The sequence below is a fragment of the Gymnodraco acuticeps genome, unplaced genomic scaffold (genome assembly GCF_902827175.1).
Source record: "Gymnodraco acuticeps unplaced genomic scaffold, fGymAcu1.1, whole genome shotgun sequence".
In the NCBI taxonomy this organism is placed as follows: Eukaryota; Metazoa; Chordata; class Actinopteri; order Perciformes; family Bathydraconidae; genus Gymnodraco; species Gymnodraco acuticeps.
Genome location: NW_022991219.1, coordinates 2,727,280 through 2,749,518, shown reverse-complemented (window position 1 = coordinate 2,749,518; position 22,239 = coordinate 2,727,280). Strand labels below are relative to the sequence as shown.

The 22,239-nt window shown below is 42.3% G+C and overlaps 1 protein-coding gene across 3 annotated transcripts; it reads left to right on the top strand.

Moving 5' to 3' along the window:
- Positions 1 to 3,610: 3,610 nt before the first annotated feature.
- On the top strand, positions 3,611 to 21,992 carry mafgb (v-maf avian musculoaponeurotic fibrosarcoma oncogene homolog Gb). 3 transcript variants are annotated; one of them, XM_034239125.1, is made up of 3 exons: positions 3,611 to 4,003; positions 15,788 to 15,853; positions 15,944 to 21,992. In XM_034239125.1, the coding sequence occupies exons 2-3, from the start codon at positions 15,818 to 15,820 to the stop codon at positions 16,427 to 16,429; spliced, it is 522 nt and encodes a 173-aa protein (XP_034095016.1). In that variant the 5' UTR covers positions 3,611 to 4,003; positions 15,788 to 15,817; the 3' UTR covers positions 16,430 to 21,992. The 3 variants fall into 3 exon arrangements, with proteins under 3 accessions (XP_034095016.1, XP_034095017.1, XP_034095015.1); XM_034239126.1 differs by lacking the exon at positions 3,611 to 4,003 and adding an exon at positions 4,215 to 4,672; XM_034239124.1 differs by lacking the exon at positions 3,611 to 4,003 and adding an exon at positions 15,425 to 15,629.
- The last annotated feature ends 247 nt before the right edge of the window (positions 21,993 to 22,239 follow it).

The following is a 22,239-nucleotide window of genomic DNA, read 5'->3' as shown; positions in this document are numbered from 1 at the left end:
GTCACTGCCTCCTGAGGCTGTTCCCAATCAGCTTCCTCTACATGCTGTAAAAAACAAAGGGTCAAATGTTGTTGTTTTTTCTTACTGGCCTGTAGATGCATTGTGATTGTGAACACAGTCCAATTTTAGAAGCTTGTGAGCAGGACATTTGACCAGTGAGTGGGATCATGGATTACTCTGCAGTTCTTCTCTTTCATTGGCGTACACATAATTGCTATTTAACAAATCCGTGGGGGGCTGTTGTTGGTGGAAGGAGAATTTTTATAAAAGTATTTAAAATTAAACCATTACAAAAATGTCGTACTTAAAAGGGACCTAATATGATTTCGGGTGTCGGGGAGTGTTTTGGAGGGGAAATCCCTAAGTAACACATTGACCCTGGGACCCACAGCATTTGAAAATGTACGTGCTTGAGTTAGAATTTCAACTTGTTTATTTACAGTTTTGTAGTTTAGCCCAGTGGTTCTGAATCTAGGAGTCGGACCGCTCAGAAGGGTCACTATATAAATCGGAGAGGTGTAGATTGAACAGTAGAGTAGACCAGTTTTAATGTAAATGTTTTGCACTTCAAAGGGTTGATTCTAGAAGTTTAAGCAGCTTTAGCAGTTCCACTAAAGAAGAATCCTAACTAAAATGTCACAAGTCAGAAACATTTGGAACCACTGTTTATAATCTTAATCAGAAAAAGATTATTAAAGTGCTTAAGTACAGTACATGAATAAATGTGACTCTCCACCAATGGATGCTGCGACCTTAGAAACGTAATATCATGAGTTTGAATTGGTGTGACAGTAGAGGACTGAAGTGTAGTTACATGTGGGTATGTTGTGAGATATCAGTTGCTGCAGCCGACTTGGAAGTCTGTGAAGACTCCCGTTCAGATATTTGGGCTCTTTCCTTCACTCCGGGCTGCTATGGATTAACAGATGCCACTTTGTGTCTGAAGGAGATAGGCCTGTTGGTCTATTCAGGCAGCACACAGGTGCATAATGGCGGAGTTAAAATGATGGAAGAAAAGTGGAGGCTTGTGGAGAGCCTTGTCCTCCATTATAATTGAACAATTTGTAGCTGTTGTAGGATTACGTTTATTTTCCTTTTAACTACACACACCAGTGTCCTTTGATTAAATTGCGCCCCGCATGCGCTTACCGCACTCGGATGTTTATTTGTGCGTGCAAAGGTTTTTCCTCCGCCACTGAAGTGTCTCGGTAATCCCCCTTTTATTGTGAAAGGTTATTCCCCGCCTGCTCCTGCCTCTGTCCGTTAAGATTAGCCATTCCTGGAGAGACTTCCATTTGCCTCTCATTATTAGACTTCTGTTACCTTCTGTCGGTCCGGCAGCTTTGAACAACTCTCCCCCGCCTTAGGTGAAGAGGATGTGCTCCGTGTCAATCATCCCAACAGCGGCAGAGGGTCTAAAATGGCAGTTCAATGGCAGATAATCCTGAGTGGAAAGCGTGGACTGTATGTGTGTGTCTGTATGTGTGTGTGCTCCAACCCACCATGGGGTTTCTAGCCACAGGTAGACCAGATGCTACCTGTCATCTCCATTCAATCAATGTACCCGCTGACCTTTGCAGTAACATGGTTGTTTGGATATCGCATCGAGGCCAGGGGGAGCACCAAAAAGCAAGATGAGTGAAAAGATGGAAGGAATGTTTTTTCTTTTTTTTCTCCTCCATCTCCATTAATCCCCTCAAAAACTAAGAGACCGGCTAAGAAAGAGATTTAGTGTGTTGTGGTGTGTGTGTGTGTGTGTGTGTGTGTGTGTGTGTGTGTGTGTGTGTGTGTGTGTGTGTGTGTGTGTGTGTGTGTGTGTGTGTGTGTGTGTGTGTTGTGTGTGTGTGTGTGTGTGTGTGTGTGTGTGTGTGTGTGTGTGTGTGTGTGTGTGTGTGTGTGTGTGTGTGTGTGTGTGTGTGTGTGTGTGTGTCAAGCACAGATAAGATTTCCGGGCTGATAAAGTAGGCTATCAGCTTTGTGCAGCTGTCAGGTGAAACGGTCACAGAAAGAGGAAGCTCTGAACGTTACCACACGGTGGGTGAATGTGCAGTATGGGCTTCCCCTCATGCCAACGTGCAGTGTGGGCGACATCACAGAGGACACACAGTACGGTCCTAATGCTTATCCAGGAGTCAGACATGCACTGTGTAGGAGTGAGTGGGTCAATATTGTACCTCTCATATTCAGATCTTTTACTTAGGTGAATGCATCAATATAAGTAGCTTTACTTGTAATATCTTATTGATAACCTATTTTAAAATAATATTGGATTATTATCACTGATCTATTTACATAAAAGAAAGCATTTTATTGTTGCATCTAGTCAAAGTGATCCACCTTTCACATATTCGTTGGGCAAGTCATGTTTTATAAAAATTAATATATATTATTACTTTGATGCTGTTGAGTAAAATTACAATAAGTACAACCATAATTTAGTGCCCAACATACTCAAAAGTACTTCAAAAATGTACATATTACTTTCCACCAATGTGTGTGTTTGTGACAGTTTGACACATCAAGAGTCTTTCAGTGGGTGAGGCTTCTGTGACGGACTAGGTTGAAAATGCTCATTATGCAGAATGATTGATGCATTCATTTGTAAGCAGGTAAATGTGTGGTTAACTCTCACTGCTTTATTTACAATTGGGTAGCCTAATCCATAATAATACATTTGTCACAATATTTGTATTTACAATCTGAACCTTGCTTTTAAAAGACTGGGGCTCTTTTCAATTAAAACTGCTAATCCTGGAATTTCCAAATTCCAAGCTCACTCTAATATGATTACATTTGGGCTAAATATAGGCTTTTGGGGAGAAAACCCCCCCACCAAATGCGAGTTGTATTTGAAAATGTAGCGTCAGTTGTATCATCCTGGCGGAGATTTACTCTGCAAAGACAGAGTGGAGATACCAGTCATTGAATATGTAATACAGGCTGTTTTTCATAAACTCAGATGCATTATCCAGAAATAGGCTGCTGATATTAGTTGAGTGCTTTCTTGTCTTGCATTGAAAGTCATTAGTTCCTCAGAAATGGAAATGGATTATTGATAAACTGATTTACATCAGTCCTAATAGTGTTGCTTTTAAATTGCACTGTAAATGAAGTATGATCTCTTTTATAGAGGTTTTCAGTTTGCTTCTGAACCAAAGAGAGATCGGAAACGTGGGTTTGTTTACATCGTAGCCTCAACATAAATGGTAAACATCCATTGTACATTTTTTGTGAAGGTAAAATATGTGTTCTCTTTACTTAACTCATCATTTTTTTAACTCCCATGTAATGTACTTTTTTAAAAGGAAGTATGCAGAGTGATATGAATCTCCATGCCAGTTAGATGTTGTCTTTAACTAGTGGCCAGTCATCGGCTAAAAAACATGTAAATATGATATATTTCTCAATACTATATTTCTGTGTTGATAATATGCCTCGATGTATTTCAGTTGTGGCATTTCATCCGATTAGATAGCTTTTTTTATTTATAAAAATGTCCGGTAAAAAGGTAAAAATTAGCTGTATCTTCAACTCTGGTTTTATTTGTAACTCAAACAATTGAAAAAGTCTCAACACCTTTTTAATTTAAAAATGTGTTTTTTTTTTTTATTCCATGACTCTGTACTATTGGAGCCACTCAGTAGGCTACTTCAAATGTTAGCTCTAAGTTTAGAAATATGCACAGAGGTGGGGCTGTCGTGTCACTCTTTCCACACTAACAACAGTCCATCACACAGTAGTAGTGTCTCATGTCTCTTTAAATATGCGGGTTGCGTAGATCCTTCATGAATGAAACCATGTGATCCAAACATCATTTGACGTCTGGCGCCTCCGACCATAGACTAAAACAAGCGAGGAAGGAGTGGATATATGTAGACCTGCGAGAAGGCGTGAGCGGAAAAAACATTTCTCCAACTGTCTCTCTCCACACCGGGTCGACGAGCCATCGGCGAACCCCAACCCTCGAAGGTGCGGTGGGCGAAAGGCGCCAGTTTGACTTCTGGTGAGTCAGCTTTGTCGAAAATGAAATTCCTTAAAAAGTGCTGAATATAGCGGTGTTGTTTTGCTGAGTGTGCACGGCCGCCGCAGCTGCCGTATGGTGTTCGCTGCGCTTGTGTTGCCGCTCGTCCCGGTGTTCGCCGCTGCCGCTTCACTCAGCCGATCTCACAGCAGCTGCTGTTTAAAGGGCAGCAGCGGTCTGGTAGTGCTGAATCATCACGACCCAGGCGTCATCCAGACCCGCACATGCTGTTCCGAGGTCGGGTCGAGTGAACAGCCCCCGCGACACCACCGACCGGCGATATCACAATAACACAGACAAAGGGTGTAAGCCGCGTGCGGCTGTCAAGCTTAAACAGGAGCCATGTGTCGGAATTAGAGCTCCTGCGGGGAGTTTGAGAGCAGCTCGGCTTTTTCTGTGCCGATGGTTAGTCTGGGGATTCCCTTGTTTTGTGTCTACTAAATGCCAAAAATATTTAGAAAGGTGAACAAATATAGAGCTAGGGGAAAACATCTTAATGTAGTGTTACAATTTAAGCAGTGAGTGAACCCTCGAAGATTAGCTTGTGCGACTGTCCTCTCTTCGGGGTGCTGAAGCGGCAGCGGCGGACACAAGCTGGAGCCTCCCGCTGCTGTCGCTTCACACGCGGACACGTCTGTTGCTTCTTTGCAGGTAAGATGTAAGATGTGCAGTCATTTTAAATGTAAGTGTGCTAGGTTATAGTTTGTTTTGCGAGCGGTTTTGCGGACTCTCGCGGTTACGTTTTGGTTGACTCTTTGCTTTGCTAAGTTGGCGACAGAAGTGAAATGTGTAAGACAACAATAGACACCCGGCTGCTGTCATCGTATTTATAGCTGTCAGTCGTCCGGAGGTTAGCTACACGGTGTAGCCGCTAGTGATAGCGCTGCTCCAGAGACTGTTTTGACATTTGCTTTGTGTCAGACGCTGCTCTACACGACAGGCCTGCTGCTCATGTCTCCATTAACATCATATTTTACACGTTTACGTGTCTTGTGCTGTCGGTCTGTCTCCTGGCGTGACCGGTTATACACCGACTGAGCTCGCGACAGAGATGCTGACTCATCACAACGTTGATTTCTCAACGTTTGAGCGAGCTGAGCGGAGGCATGAGGGAGCCATGGCAACATGGCACCGGCGGCAGGCGCGCGGGCGGACAAAGGTCTGGCGCGAGGGAAGGAAGCGCTCGGTTTATATTGGGGGGTTGGCTGTGAAATAAATAGGCCCGGTCATGGAGGATGTTGCCGTGTTAATGGGATAATTACAGCCTGAGTGGGCTGCGGAATATTTGTTTAAAATGTGCTAAATGTGTTCTTTTTCAGTGTGGTTTGGTTATTGAGTGGGTTTCAAACACATTTACAGTCAAAGTGGATATAAGGCAAATAGAAATAATTTGCAGATAAACAATCAATCAATGTTTATTTATATAGCCCAATATCACAAATGTTACATTTGTCTCAGTGGACTTTACAGTTTGTTCAACACGATGTAAATGCTTTATTAACCAGTTTTTACTTTTGGTATTTCAAACATTTCTTCAGTCAAACAAAGATACTTTCCGTCCTTGCAGTGAACTCCCTTATCTTTTAAAGGAAATTATACAAATCTAAAATTAGTGTTGTATATATACAAAAAATACATTTGGACAAAAACAAATGCCAGCTTGAAGGCAATCGTGAGTTAATGTTGTACATTGACTGCACATACTGTGGCTAAAAAAAGAAAGCACCTCATTGAACTCTAATGCCCTGCAACAGAATATCCTGTGATTGATCTCTTGAAGATGGGCCATTATCTGCTGCCTCGTAGCAACCGATGAGCATTGCAACTATTAAACACTGAAGAGTAATCGGGAAGCTCTGTGGGCCCAAGAAAAACAGAAACTTCCCCCCCTAATGACTCCATTTCAGCAGCTTTAGTTCGAGTCAGCACTCTGGAGTGTATCAAAAGTATGTAGTAAGCAAGTTGGCAAGTACTGTAATAGAGGGTCATAATGATGAAACAGTTGTATTGAAGAGAAGAGCAACCCCCCCCCTTCTCACACACACACATGTTTCCCCTTTTTCTTTTTTTCATTTCATGCACACACACACACACACACACACACACACACACACACACACACACACACACACACACACACACACACACACACACACACACACACACACACACAACCAAGGGGCTAAACTTCTGTTATACTTGGTATCAGTATTTAATCAGTGCTTGAAGTGCATTTCTCTGTCAAGTACTTTCCCCATCCTTCCCTGGTGTTCACGGTAATTGAACGCTGACCAATGCTTATGTGTGCAACTTTGCTGATGGTGGCGGAGCGGCATGGCGCGCAGAGCAAGTGGGGATGAAGCGAGAGGGAGGAAGAATGAGAGATGGGATTTGCGGAGAGATTGAGAACAAGGACCTTTTTGTCTTCAAGGCATTCCCCTGAAAATGCTGAGGCGAAGCAAATGCGCTCTCGCTTGACAGATGGCGTTTTCACTTGTTACTTACCACAGCTAGTTTCTTTGCCTTGCCATGTGTGTGTGAGAGAGAGAGAGAGCAGGAGGTTTAACACACCTATAAGACGCTGATGTCTGCTTAAGGGGCCGTGTGTGCACCAAGGTTAACAACAGTGTGTGTTTGAGAGAGCTGCATTTGCAAGATGTAGAACGAAGATGTATGAGAAGTGATCCTATCAGTTGGCTCTTACAACACTTTGCACTTGATTCCTTTTCATCCTTTTCAACAAAGTCTGACTTGAAGCCTCTCTCTTCAGGAGGAAGTCCTATAAGTAATGAGTGCAACATCTCGGTTTTACCAGTGTGTTTGTGTGCGAGTCCTTATAAACTGTGCAGGGTTCAAGTTGATGTAACACTGTGTAAAACCTCCTCTAGGTGTGTGAGGAAGGAAGGATGGGACAGCAGCGTCTGATCATTGTATCCCACTGAGAGGAAGTGATGCACGTGTGCAGAGAGCTGAAACAGTTAGTTGGTTAATCAATAAGATAAATAATAGGCAGACATTGTAAATCCATTTTTATTTCTTTTAGCAAAACATGCTTGAATGTCATTTATTTAAACGTGAATATGTGCTTACTCTCTTATTATAGTGAACTGAATATGTTTTACGTTTAAATAAGCTCATGTTTTATTTTGTAATGTTTTAGACATTTGATAGGACAATCAATTCTTCCCCTCTTCTTTAAAGCTTATTTGGGCATTCATAGTAAAGCAGTATGCCAAAGACACGGGTTGGAATAATACCTGATTGTCTGTTTTTCATCATTATTTGAATGAATCTGACGATTTCTTTTGATTACTTGATTAATGGTTTGCCCAACAAAAATGAAAATCATCAAAGGCAGTCACTGAAAAGTCTTGTTTTGTTTAACCACAAATCCCCCTAAAGTCTAAGTATTTGGTTTACAATCATATATAACAAAAAAACAGCAAATATTCTCATTTGAGAAACTGGAAACAGAAATGACTGACTGATGAATTGATGAATTGTCTCAGCTCTAGTTTGAGAAGGAGTTTATAAGGAATGAACACTTACAACATGCAGTAAAGCCTTAGTGTAAATGTTACCCTTGAGTGAAGCTAATAATGTTAACCTTGTTATGTAGCTGAGCAACGCCTTGTACCTATTGTACCTACTGATGCATTCACCAAACAAGATTTTATTTGATAGCTTGCTTTAAATAAAATTCAAATCTGCAAACTGTAAAAAAAAAAAAAAAGGGTAAACATCTGAAAAGCATGAAAGTCTAATGTTGTCTTTGCACGGAGCAGCTGCACAACATTGAAATCACTGTCTTCAATTAGGACACATCTTAACGGCTCCCAGGAAAATTGAGCAAATAAACAAATATTCCAGCAGTTTTTCCTACGCGGTATCATTTGAGGTAGTTTATATGGTTTTGGTCTGAAATAGAAAGCATTATATCGTAAGGTGTTCGGGTCGTTCTGCTGTCAATCCTCCACTGGGAAATCATTCAAGAAAAAGTCCACAGGAAGCCGCCCTTTATTGCTGTGTGTGTGTGTGTGTGTGTGTGTGTGTGTGTGTGTGTGTGTGTGTGTGTGTGTGTGTGTGTGTGTGTGTGTGTGTGTGTGTGTGTGTTGTGTGTGTGTGTGTGTGTGTGTGTGTGTGTGTGTGTGTGTGTGTGTGTGTGTGTGTGTGTGTGTGTGTGTGTGTGTGTGTGTGTGTGTGTGTGTGTGTGGTGTGTGTGTGTGTGTGTGTGTGTGTGTGTGTGTGTGTGTGTGTGTGTGTGTGTGTGTGTGTGTGTGTGTGTGATCTTGTTTACTACTGGGATCCACTTCAGAAAAAGTCTTGTTATGTTTGCACTAGTCCGAGAGTGGGAGAGAAGCAAAGAGAGAGAGATAAGTAAAAGCGGGAACAAACGACAGAGTGGGTGAGGGAGGGGGAGGGAGGGAGGCAGAGAGTAAAGGAAGCAGTGAGGCAGATCAATAGTCGAGTGTTTTTTCTCCACAGTAATGATGAAATATGGTGTAAGCAGATCTGGTGCATAATCATTGCTGTGCTCCACTGTTTTTCCTGCTTCTGTGTGAGTGTGTCCTTGTGTTGTTTTGACTGTGTGTGTGTTTACACTCACTCTCACTCCACAAGTGTCTCCACTCCTTATTTACGTTACCGTACTGAGAGCCGAAAAATGAAACCCAGATAAACCCTATTGCCACACACACAACACGTTAAAGGGATCAGGAAATGGAAACGCGTTTACATTCAGATGAAGTGTCTCAAATGACTGATCCATTCCTCTGTCCTAGAATGAGTTTAAACACTACTATTACAAAGCCGCTTTTCTGTATCAATAATCACTCAGCTTTTTTTTGTCAGGTGCTCGTGGTAGCCCTCTGAGGACCTTCGGGCTTATTTTGGAGCTCTCTGAGCAGGCTCCTGTTAAACACTCATTCCTACACACACACACACACACACACACACACACACACACGCACACACACACACACACACACACACACACTGAGCAATGATTCTGTTTTGCATGCAGTGTTGAGATATATTGAGAATGAAGTCGTGGAGATGCAAGGCCCTGGTAACAGGAATACCCCTACTAGTGGTTGTCTACTAGTTGCATCATCTCTATGCGCCAAATTGCCGCATTTTTTGAACTGCAGTGTGACGATCATAGAATTGTGCTATGATTTCTGAACCTTTTTAAATAACACAACACACAGAGTGGATTGAAGCCAAACAGCAAGGAGAGGGAAGAAAGGGGGGTGTGTGTGAACTTTTAACCATTAAACGTAACCTTTAATATTTCTTGTGTTGACACCTGAAAATGTTTTTAGGAGCCTTTTTGATCTGCCTTGCATGACCCTTTGACCTTTGTAGATAAGGCTGATATTTGGGGAATTCAATCAAATGAAATGCCAAACATATTGAAATGTCTTGTTTTGTCCCACCAACAATTCACAACTCACAACATATTTACTTCACTATCACTGAAAAAACTTGGAAAGGTTGAAATGTAAGACCAATTCATGATCGTCCGATTCTCTGACAAGATAGAGGGGATGTCAAATGTGCTTTGGATGTATTTCTGTATCGACTAACTCATCAGTTTATTAGCTTATCCTGTTAGCTCTAGAGCTGACGAAGCTGAAAGACGAAACCGGTAGAAGACGAGTTTGATTTCTGTTGTCCTTCGTACTGGAAACCGTGCAATATATTATTAAGTAAGATTACAAATAGTAATACATTTGGATACTATGCATACCCAAAAAACCTTCACGTTTCTTGGAGAAGATGAGGAAAAAAGTACAACTTTAAATTTGTAGCATTTCTTTTTTTATCCTATGCTTCTTTCTTCATCATAACTGAAATGACATGTTCTGCATAAACATGTCGTTTGAAAGTATGGAGGCTTTATGTATGATCGTCTCATATGTGCTACAAGGAGATGTTTTGTCATACTTGGAATGGCAACAGTAGGAGGTGCATGTACCCACATACTACAGTGAGTGTATTTCGGTGAGCCATGATGCCTGTCATACCATCTTGAGGTGGAAGCAAATGTGAGACCTTAGAATGGTCCCAAGGAATGTCCCAGTGCAAAAGGCCACGGCTCTCCATGACGCCCCGGGAGCTCCGTACACATGTCCTCTTGTTTGTTTCTGCTCTTAAATCATTGTTTCTGATCATATTTCCTCGTGATGCTCGCTTTGTACTGAAACCTTCCCTTACTCTCGAGTCAGTATTGCTGACTTGTACAACCCCGTACAGCGCCTGGGGGAAATAAACGTAACACATGGTTTAACTCAGTGCTGTCTCCCTGTTATCCACACACAGAAAGAGAGAACCAACTTAACCAAGCTTTCCCTCCTCTTACAAAAAAAAGCCCTTGTGAAAAAAAGGAGCCAGAGAGCTCAATTGCCTGACAGTGCAGTTTTTTTTGCTTGTGTTGGGAAATGTGTCATCGCACTCCGACTTACTACCTGGAATGGGAAAAACGTGTCGACGCTAGGACTTTTTCTCGCCTTTAATAACACACTTGCACCAACACCGTCTCGCGCGCACGTTACCACCGCGCGCACACACACACAATACCCTTTTTGAACTCTCAGAAGGTGTGGAAGTGATCGCTCTTCCCTCTGCATGTATTACAATATGCATATTAGGGTCCCTTTTCCTCCCCTTTCCTTGTCTTTTCTCCCTTGCTCCCCTCTGTCTGTGTTATCATGCTTATTTCACGCTCTGCATACCTCCTCCCAGTTAATTGCCTCCTGCTACTTTCTCCACACACCCCGGCTCAAACTGGGGTGCCTTTTACCCCCCCCTCTCTCCATGGCCCTGTATACCTCTGCTGAGAGCCTGCCCCCATATGCACAGGTTGCCATTATCGCTGATCTGATTCCTGATTCTCAATTAGCCTGCACACCGTGCTCGTGGTTAATTATTCACCAACTCCCTCAACACCCTCGGCCCTCCCTAGATCAATGATCTTTTTGAACACAGAGCCAAGGTGGGCCGGAGCCAGGAGTGTTGTGGTGCACTGAGCTTTTCATTCAGGGTCCCTACACTTGGCTCTCTTTGTGTCTTTCCACCAGGTCCTCTCGCGGCCGCCGTCCTTTGTGCTCCACATTATTGCTCGGAGAGTTGCCTGAGGGAGGAGGCGCCGTTAAGGCTGTTGTTGGGATTATTCAATAAAGACAGACTTGCCTCTGCATCACAAGCGACGTGTGACTCTACAGTCTATTCTTGATCATTGTCTGTGTGCTCCCTTGTTTATGCTTATGTACACCCACCCACACACACACACACACACACACACACACACACACACACACACACACACACACACACACACACACACACACACACACACACACACCGGGTCGCTTTTGGAGCGTCTAATCTGGCTATTCCGCTGTGTGTGAGTGCATGCCACCAGCTTTACGTAGGAAGCCTCTTTCTAAGAAATTCCTCTCTGTGTGGTGGTAGTGGCGAAGGGTTGTCTCAAACCAGATTAATTAGAACTCAGTCTGAAGCCAGCAGACGCACGGCAACGCACACACACACACACACACACACACACAGCTCCTCACGCTGTTCTGAAGAGAGACGAGTGGTTGCTCTACGTCTTGTGCACTTTTAATCTCTTTGTGAACCCCCCATGATCTCTGTGTTCACCTCCTGCCACGCTATTACTCTTGTTTTCCTCCTTCCTCTAGGACTTGATTTGCCAAGAGGTGTGTGTGTGTGTGTGTGTGTGTGTGTGTGTGTGTGTGTGTGTGTGTGTGTGTGTGTGTGTGTGTGTGTGTGTGTGGTAGTTTCATTGCCCTGGATCAGCCTCAAAACTTTTCTAATTGGAGGTGTTAGTCATGGTCGTTGCTGAGTTCAGGGTTTTTTCACCGACCCCAATCCCCCCCCATCCAATCCTCCCTCCCCTCTCTCTCTCTCTCTCTCTCTCTCTCTCTCTCTCTCTCTCTCTCTCTCTCTCTCTCTCTCTCTCTCTCTCTCCCCCCTACACCCCCCCTTCTGTACCCAACAGCTAAGCTCTTACAAATGTGTTGAGGATGCATTTTCACCCAAACACTTTCCCACCCCCTCTTCTTCCTCCTTCTCTGCCCCCCCCTCCCCATCCTGTTCCTCCTCATTGGCGTTACTCCCTCTATCCCCTCCGCTGTCCCCCCCTCCTCATCCTCCTTATCCTCCTCCTCACTTGCCTCTCTCTTTTCCTTCTCTTCTTTCTCCCTTGTCATTTGCACCCCCCACCCCGTCCTCATACTCAGCATTTTTCTGGGCTGTGGGTGTGATGTCTCCGCTGTAACGCTAATCAGCTCTGGAGGACGTCAGCATTCTTTTCAGTCCTTCGCCCCCTCCTTCCACCAGCACCCCCCCCCCCTCCTCCTTTCTTACCTAGTCTTCACCTTGCTATCCCACCAACTCCTCACCTTCTTCCCCCCCCCCGCTTTCTCCTCCTCTAGCTTTTATATTACTCGTCTCCATCACTTCTTATCTCTTCTTCCATCCCGGTCCCCATGTCCCATCCTTTTTGTGTGTGTGTGTGTGTGTGTGTGTGTGTGTGTGTGTGTGTGTGTTGTCTGTCCACTGTAACTGTAAGCAGCTCTGCTCTCGAGTTGTCAGCGTTCTGTGGGTTGCTCCATAAAAATACAGCCTGCCACAGCAAAAAAGCAGTGTGTTGTAGCAACAGTGGCTGTGGCATTGACCACACCGCAGCGACCAACCCGCAAGCATTATGGGAAGGACACCTCTGGCACTTTGTGTTACTCTGTGGGTGTGTGTGTGTGTGTTTGTGTGTGTACGCCCAAGATGAATGGCGATGCCTTTGCTCAGCAGATGATCCTTAACCTGGATGACTTACACATGGCCTCAGCTCTCTAACAACACACACGCACACACACACATACACACAGAAACACACACACAGTTTACTGCTGTTGTGTAGGTCAGGTTTGTTGTCTAACCTTGATGACATATCCCCAAACTTCTCAAATGTGAACAGATGCCATTTGTCTTTATCTTGTCCAATATTAAACTTAATACATTAAAAGAAAAGCAACGTAAACAAGGAACTTGACCTTTCCTCTAGAGACCACAAGGACATACATTAATCAATGACGAGAATAATCATTAGTTGTTGTCAAAGCACACAAACCATTCTTTCTTACCTCAGTCAGTAAATCAGTGTACCTGACTTGACTCAATCAAAAGTCTCTTCATTTCGTTCAACCTGAATTTGTTCTCTGATTTACAAATTTAGAAGCCACAACAAATGAGTGACGATTATTCAAAGTGACCTTAAAGTCAAATGATTATTAAGGATCTGTAATGGTTTTGATATGGATATTACAATGACCTTTTGTGCACCTGCAGTTATTCCATTTGCTAGTTGCTTTTATCTAAGACATTTTAATTATGTTTTGTCAAGTATGGAATAAAACCATTCATGCACAGCAAGCTCAATTCCACACGTATCGAGCATTCTTTCGCACTTTAAACAGAACCACACATTTGCACTTTGTGTACTTGCAAGCAAGCGTTTACGTGTGAGTTTTATTGTGCCCCACTGGCATGGCGGCGGGGGATTGTGCGTGTGTGTGTGTTCTTGCTGGCATGCTTTTTGTTTGCACGTAGAACGGGTTATGGGGGTTGGGGTTTGGGCACAGGGGAAATAAACCAGTGCCTGGCAGGGAAACAGCCTTCTCTGTTCCCCCCCACCCTCCCACTCTCTGTTCCTCCCCCACCCCCAGCAGCCACCCTCAGTTTTCACGTCTTTGATCCATCTATTGTGCGATGATACACCTCCAGCTGTGGAAGGCTGCATCCCAACAAAACGCAACGCTACAGCGCTACACGAGGATGAAAGACATTTGGTTATTGAAGAAGAAGAAGAAGAAGAAGAAGAATCTCCATGAATTGTCTGACCCTTACTTATGAAGGAGTGCTTGAAGTCTGATTCTTTGAATAATGCTTTAGCAAAAGTCCATGTAGGGAAAAGTGTAGCATTTGATTATTATTCGGTTTCTCCCTGACAGATGTCTGACTTGACGTGCTGTGTGCATGATGATTACTTGTATATGTGTATGTTTTTTTTCTGTGATGTACAGCTATTTATAACTGTAGGATCTGTGGCAGCCTCGCACAAACACTAACAGACAGGCAGGCAGACAGGTGCATTGTGGGGGAGGTTCAGTGGCATGTCAGTGCATTGCCTTGTGACAGAAAAGAATAAGAATGAAAGAGGAATAGACACGTTGTCGCATGTCATCACACCTCTTAATGAGGAGAGTTTTCCATTTTTTTGAAGGACTGAAGAAATATATCACATTTCCAAATTCTTACTTTTTTAAAGAGACCCTGATGTGTAAATGCTTACAGATTGTCTTTAATCAGCAAATAGCTTCAACTAAAACTCTGATTCAGCAGTATAGGTGTGGAGGTGTTTCTGTTCGTCAGACAGCCAATCACATTCAAGCACAGCCTTTATGTGACCGCCCTCCTGCCCTGTAGGCTTTCCTCAGCCTGCAGCTATACTTTGGGCAAAACCCTAAGCTTTTTAGAAAAGGACTTGGAAGGTTTTAAATGATGTCAAATCTGAGGGGGAATAAAGAAATGTGTGCAGCAGGATAGGAGAAAGAGAGAGAGAGAGAGAGAGAGAGGAGGAGGAGGAGGAGGAGGAGGAAAGGGGTGAGATCAGGAATCTGCTGATTCATCATGACTCTCATGATGATCGCTCAGCAGCAGCAACAATAGCCGCCCTTTATCGAATACACACACACACACACACACACACACACACACACACAGGTCTGAGAGATGAGAGCCGGTCAACGCGCCACACAAAGCATCGCATTGAGAGCTTGTGGAGATGCTCATCTGTGGAGCTGTGCGCACTGAGGACTGATCTCATCTCTTTTCACTTCCAGGCTCCCTCTTTGTTGACGTCTGAGTCACACTGTGTTCTCTACATCCTTTTGTCTCTTGTTTCCCCTTTGGTACTAACGCGTAAACATCATTTAATCTGGTTTACCTACATTTGTATCTCAAGTAATTGTAGGTCTATACCTGCATTACACATTCTCTATTGTCTCTACACTACAGTCACTATGGTGTGTGTGTGTGTGTGTGTGTGTGTGTGTGTGTGTGTGTGTGTGTGTGTGTGTGTGTGTGTGTGTGTGTGTGTGTGTGTGTGTGTGTGTGTGTGTGTGTGTGTGTGTGTGTGTGTGTGTGTGTGTGTGTGTGTGTGTGTGTGTGTGTGTGTGTGTGTGTGTGTGTGTGTGTGTGTGTGTGTGTGTGTGTGTGTGTGTGTGTGTGTGGGGGCTCTAACTGTTGGTTTTCCCCTGAGATCCTTCCCACCAATGTCACCACTTCCTATTCATTTTTTACACTCATTCCTACTGGCCTAAATCCAACCAATAAGAGTTCAGCAACACAAAGGTGGTGGGCACTGTTGGTGTAACCACCAGGAACAGGAAGTCAGGGAAATTCTAAGAAAGGTTTGTGTGTCACTTTCACTCTCACAATGTGACAAGCATGCATGAAACGCAACATGCTCTCACAACAGGGCTCCAACAGTACATATCAAACTGGTGTATCTCCACTGGTCCTGGTGGGTATTGACTCACACTTGGTTTAATCTTATTCATCTCAAGGAACCATATGTTTCTTTTTTAATGCTATTACTCTGTTACCTGGCTACACGCAGAACTTGAACTGCTTTTTGGGTGTTTCTATGCTAATGCTTCGTACTCTCTTTTGTCTCCGTAGGTGTGTTCAGAAGAGCAAGGCACTTGTGGCATGACGACGACTAACAAAGGAAATAAAGCCTTGAAGGTAAAAGGGCCGCATATGTTTTACGCTTAATCCTCTATGTTTGAGATGTGGTTCTGTTTCACGACCCTTTTTTCGTCCTGCTTGCTCCAGGTGAAGCGTGAGCCGGGGGAGAATGGCACCACCCTCACGGACGACGAGCTGGTGACCATGTCAGTGCGGGAACTGAACCAGCACCTCAGAGGGCTCACCAAGGATGAGATCGTGCAACTGAAACAACGGCGGCGCACCCTGAAGAACCGGGGCTACGCCGCCAGCTGCCGGGTGAAGAGGGTCACCCAGAAGGAGGAGCTGGAGAAGCAGAAGAGCGTGCTGCAGCAGGAGGTGGACAAACTGGCCAATGAGAACGCTTCCATGCGCGCGGAGCTGGACGCTCTGAGGTCTAAGTACGAGGCGTTGCAGACCTTCGCCAGGACTGTGGCACGGAGCCCCTCTGTGGGGGTCGGAGTGAGGGGGGGAGGGGGAGGAGGAGGGGGAGGCATGGCGTCGTCAGTCATTGGCCCGTTCATACCGGGGAAGATGGCAACAGCCACCAGCGTGATCACAATAGTAAAGTCAAAAACAGATGCACGGTCTTGAGGGAGGGAAAGATAGATGAGGGGGCGCAGTCATTCTTCTTCTCTGCCGACCACCTGTCCTCCACCTGCACTGACGTCAAACAGCTGGGCGCTCTCCATCACATCGCCTCAGCACCATCACCTGTCTCAGATCAGTGCAGCTGGAGGAAAGGGTGGAAGCAGTGGAAGATTGTTGAGACTCTAAAGATGCAAGTCCTTGGTCGGCGCATGATCATTTAAGACAGGACAGATACACAGGGTTTCCACGGTCACTGAAAACCTGGAAAAGTCCAAGAATTTGAGATTAGGTTTACACCAGGCCACGGGGGAAACATTTAAGAATGTCAATGCCCAAAATACTTTGGAAAAATCATTCAAACCAAGATGTAGAACATTTGAATTCGCTACACTAGGCATGTCGTGATAACTACTTTATTTAAAATGTTATTTAATATTCAAACATTGGAATTGGAAAGTGAACAACACTTAAATATCCTTAATAAATAAAAGAATGATTCAAATAGACTCTCAGGCTGTGTGTTGCACAATGCCGAAGTCCTTTTACGGGCGGGAAAAAACATTGGCTAACATGTTGTTTACATTTGAATCTTAACAAAGTCAAATCTAGGTCGGTAATGTAATATCGTGACAGGCCTATGCCACCCAAACAAAGATATTCAAACACACAACATTTGTATTAGAGCCAAAAAGATGGTGCTTATGTAGTTCTCAAAAAATCTTGGGACCCTGAGTTCCAACAGAATACGCAAGATTCCCCGTGACCTGCTGATTTCAGTCCCATCATGCTCCACCCTAGCCAAGAACTTTTTAAGAGAAGTACTAGAGAAAATATATATTACACAATGGTGGTGACTGTATTTCTACTGTTTTGTACCGTGTTGTCATTCACATGAGGTCCAAAGTGTATTCTCTGTGCGTCAATTGTTATATCAGGAATTCTGTGAAATTCTGTTGCGCGTGTTTGGTATTGCTATATTTAGTTAGCTGTATTTTTGTTCACGATCTCTTCACTTTCTATGTACAGCTCTCTTTCTCTTACCTATTGTTTCTCTGTCCTTCTATTTCTCAATTCCAACTGGTTTCCATTCTTACACACAGTACTTCCTGGATCCAACAGAAAGAAGGGCGATAAGGCAATTGATATTTACCAAAAAACACAACATACTATAGAGGAAAGGAGATAAGGTTACTGACCTTATCTCAGTTTATAGGAATCTTCAGGGAAATGGTCTTTTGAACACCAGGGCTGAATCAAGATAAAGTTGTCTTCTGTCTCTCAAAAGTATGTTGAAAAAAATTGGAAGGGCAAGTGCCTTTGGTCTCCTGATGATATGCATCAACTCAAAGGCAAGAGGAATTCTGGGAGGACGGTGGAGATTCAATGCAGTTGTTTGTTTATATACCTGTGCTTAATGTGAAACACTGACCAATCAGGAATCAGGTTGTGGCAGCATTTAACTGTGCGTTGTTGTATGAGCTGTGTAGTAGCAAGATTATAAAAATCAATTACACCCATTTATGTGACTCGGCAGTTCATAAACTTAAATATAAATATATATTTCAACATCTAATACTTACCCCGCATCACCATGGATTCTTGAACAAATCTTTGGGTTTTTTCGGAAACCCCCACCATTAATGGAGAATCAAAAATCGTATAAACATTTGGGTGATTTTAAGTCAATTGGGGCCACATTTTAGAACAGCAAAGCCAATATATCTGTGCTAAAACTTTACTATTCTATACACTTTGGACTTGCTCAAGAGTGAGACTATTAATGCGGAAGTGTTTTAAATCTTAAAATGTTTGGTAAATTCATGTATTTGGAAATGATGGGCACACAACTGGATAAATGAGACTTATATTACACTTTACAAGTTGTGTTAGTTTGTAAACACATTTTTACATATAATGTTGCTGTTTTAAAAACGCAGCCATTATTATTTGGAAATTAAATTGGACTTTTTTCCATTTTTGGATTCTTTTATCACTGTGGGGGTATGCTAATTTTGTTCAAGAGCTCAAGGTAATACAGGACGAGTCATCACTTTGTTGGTGAAGTATTCCTTCAAAAAGAAAAGAACAAGAAGTATTGACAAAACCGCGCCATTTTCTTTTACAGAACAAGCTTTTTGGAAAGTTGTTATGAGTAAAAACCGGTTTTATGCTAATAATATGGTTTGCGTGTTTATGAATTTGATTGGCTACTGACTCAAAAATCTAGGTTATTTCACCTACAGCAACATTCTTGCCTCTAATCAAAGCGGTTAATGTTGCTTTCTCTCGCTTTGAACCACAAAGTCTTCTCACTGACTGCAGTCAGCCAGCAATGCTTATTCTCTGAATGAAAGGTCACACAAATGGGATGTCATGTCACAGTTTTACCATCAAAGTAGTCTTACGTGGTGTTCTATACTCCAAGAATCTGTGTCTATGTACGGTAGAGTCTGGAATTTTATAAAGACAATTATCTTTGCATTGTTTGTAACGACCTGTAAAAAAAAAAAAAAAAAATAGGTGTAACAAAATCTGTTTGATATACAGTATCTCTCTATTTTGCAATTGTACCAAAAGTGGCTTAACTACTGAATAGCTTTGTTTCTTCTCTTGTGACCGTGAACTAGCGTGTGGTGTGCTGTGTAGGTATGTGACGAGGTAACTATAACTATTTCATGGATATGACTTTGATCCTTGTTTGATTTCAGGCCAAAGCGGGGGATGACACTGTAGGTCACTTTCTCTAATCAGAAGATCTTTGTCCTCCCTCAGCTCCTGCACCGCAGACGTGTTACACCATGTTTATCTGCTCCTAATCTGCACTCATCATTTGTACATCTCAAGTCCATTTAGCACATATTTCTGAACAGGATGTCTGCGGCTTTATTTTGGTCCTTGCAGCGTTAAAAGCTAGTTATTGACCGATGAGATGAGGAAGTGTCATGGTTAACCTCACAGGCTTCATGATATATCGTGTATTCAAGTCATCCGGTAAAGTAATAGCGATGTAAAACTCAACAATGGGCCTGTGCTGCACCACCCCCTGCTCCATCAATAGGTTATTTTTGTAATGTGTGATGAGAAAACATCTTGTTTTTGCGGTGTACATTTGACATAGTTCTGTATATATATTGTTCCTGTTTTGTTTTGATCTGTAAGTGTCAGGGAAGTGAAATTTGTTAACGTATTTGGTGTTTTATGAAGTGAAAAAGTATTCTGCTGTTTAATGGTTTGTCTGTCAAAGAGTTAGGTTTACTTCACAAAGTCCAATTGCCTCAACTGGATTGTTTTTCCTTTAAACTAATGGAAACCTGATATAAATAATTTACCGAAATATAGAAGCAATTGACATGATATAACGAGAGACCATACATGCAGCCTTTGTCCTGAACCGGTCCTTTTCCACTGTGAAGAAAACGTGGTTAACCAGCCTACTGCTGTGCAGTTATTAAGATGAGCGATGTGTGTCTGAATCGACGGTAATATCAAATCAAACAGGTGAACAGTGAACAAAGGCATTGGTAGGGAAATGTGTTTAAAACATATTATTTATCTTTCATCTTTACACTGTATGTTAAGCTAACCGTGACATTTGAGGACTACAAATGTCAAAATAAAAATGTCTCAGTCATTTTATTGAAATGTCTTATCACAGGAATATCCTCCATGGTATTCAGCCACAAGCAAGTATAGGTATCACACCCAGCATATTTATGTATGTGCTCTTTATTTGTAATTTATTTTTTAATGTGTCCTGTTTTGTGTACTCGGAATAATATTATTATATTTCCCTGATGGAGTTTTTGTAATTTCTTTTTTTTAAATTGTAATGAATTTGTTCTGGCTCATCCTGTGTTGTGTGTGAGGTCATAGTGGTATCCATTAGAGGGGAAAACCACTAAGGGTGTATCGGTGTCAAGAATGATGAAACGTCCTGATGCCTGTGAAAGCCTACGTAACACCCACTATGATATGAATGCTCCTGTTGTTTTTAAACGATGCATACTGTGTAAGCAAAGATCTGTTCACATGGTGGCTGCTGTTTAATAGACATGAAACATCATCAAGAAAAAGACCTCCTGCTCCCAGGAGGAGTGACACATTGGTAGCTGTTGAGTGGAGTTGCCTCTTTTATAAAAGCAGGTGTGATGTGACATGTTAAATAGCTGTAGTTATCAATCCATTTGTGGTTGTGAATGCCAGCACCAGTTTGTCTCTCTTTTATGTGTTGTGGCTTACATTGCTTTTTTCACCATGTCACTTAACAATCAACTGTGAAAACATTGAAATCATCATAGAGGTTTGATCAACTTCCATTTGAGGAGAAGGAGAAATCTAAAAGAACTCAAGAAAAACACGACTTTTGTCTTCCGGACTTTGTTGTATTCCTACAGTCAGGGTGAAATATTTCTCCCGAATGTTCACTCAGCAGAAACGATCAGATGACAAATAGGCCGATTATCAGACAGAGCATCTTGGTGGCTTTTCATAACCGAGTTTATGGGCTTGTTAGACAACGCTGACCTTATTTCCCTCTGCCTGTACAGGGGTCATACCCTCTGTATGAAGAGACCTTTCATTACAAATCCAAGCTCCTAAACTTGCTTCCATAAATATTTGACAGAGGCAGAAAGGAGTGGTGGAGACACATCGGATAAAACCCCACTCCATTTATCCCAGCCCTCTTTACAAAGTGTCAGCGAGTTAACTCAGCAGCACTTCTACAAAACCTCAGATTCTTCTAGAAGACGTAAATCATTAACTTCTTATCTTCCTGCCTGGATGAACAGTATGTAGTCAATCAGTTGTTTTCCTGTCTACTGATTCACGCCACAGGACCTTAAAAGCCCTTTCACCCTCCTCCAATGCCGATCGATGAGAGTAAATGAACCAAGGATTCCTTTGATGGTTTGTTTGGTGTTGTCATCAATAATAATGTTGGTTTTGTACTTCCTTCTGCTGCTCTCTCTTACTCTCTGCCCTTATCAGTTGCAAAGCCTCTAGCCTACAATACTTACCCAGAGTTTCACATCACATTCACTTATTTCTATGTTTTGCTTGTCATTGTAACAGTCTCTCTATTTTTACTACTTTAATGTTTTCCCCCCCATTAAACCATGTGATCATTTGGACAGGTTATTCATGGAGATATGTTTGTGTTTCTAAAAGTATATTATGGTCAGTTTAAAGCTATAGAAAAGTAGTAACTGTGTGAATATGGCATAGCCTGTTCAGAAAAAGCACTTGTAATAGGAAATTCTGTGTTTTGTAATATTTCTGTAAGGGGTGTAATAAATTGTTCTACGACAGTACTTTATACGGGAAAATACTTTAAATGTGACAGTCTTTGTAAGTATTTATCTTCAACTAAATTATTGTACTTCTTTTTTTGTTGCAATTTGTAGATATGTGAGGTGATGATGACAAGGTATTGGTAACCATGAAATTAAATGTTTCATCATCGGTCTGGTGCATCTTTTAATTTATTGATGTATATACTGTATGTTTGTTGATAAACAGCTTACTTTATTTTGTATATGACCAATAAACATGTTTTGAAATGGAACAGCTGTTGTGTACCATATATATCATATATACATTGGAAATTATTCAGCTAAGGCTAATAAGGCTAATTAAGGAAAAGGGAAATACTTTTACACTTTCACACAATTATTTAACATTTTCCTCATTCCAAATAACATTTATTATGTAAATAATGATACATGTACCATTGACAGCCTTTTAACAGCCATTTACAACTTATATTTAAAAACAAAAGTAAAATAATACTGGAAATATATAATTTATTTAGA

Bases quoted from the DNA above. Each gene is read 5' to 3' on its own strand.
- mafgb (XM_034239124.1), top strand. From the start codon at position 15,558: ATGAAACGCAACATGCTCTCACAACAGGGCTCCAACAGTACATATCAA. The intron at 15,630-15,787 runs GTGGGTATTGAC...TTGTCTCCGTAG, and splicing joins GTGTATCTCCACTGGTCCTG to GTGTGTTCAGAAGAGCAAGG. The intron at 15,854-15,943 runs GTAAAAGGGCCG...TGCTTGCTCCAG, and splicing joins AAGGAAATAAAGCCTTGAAG to GTGAAGCGTGAGCCGGGGGA.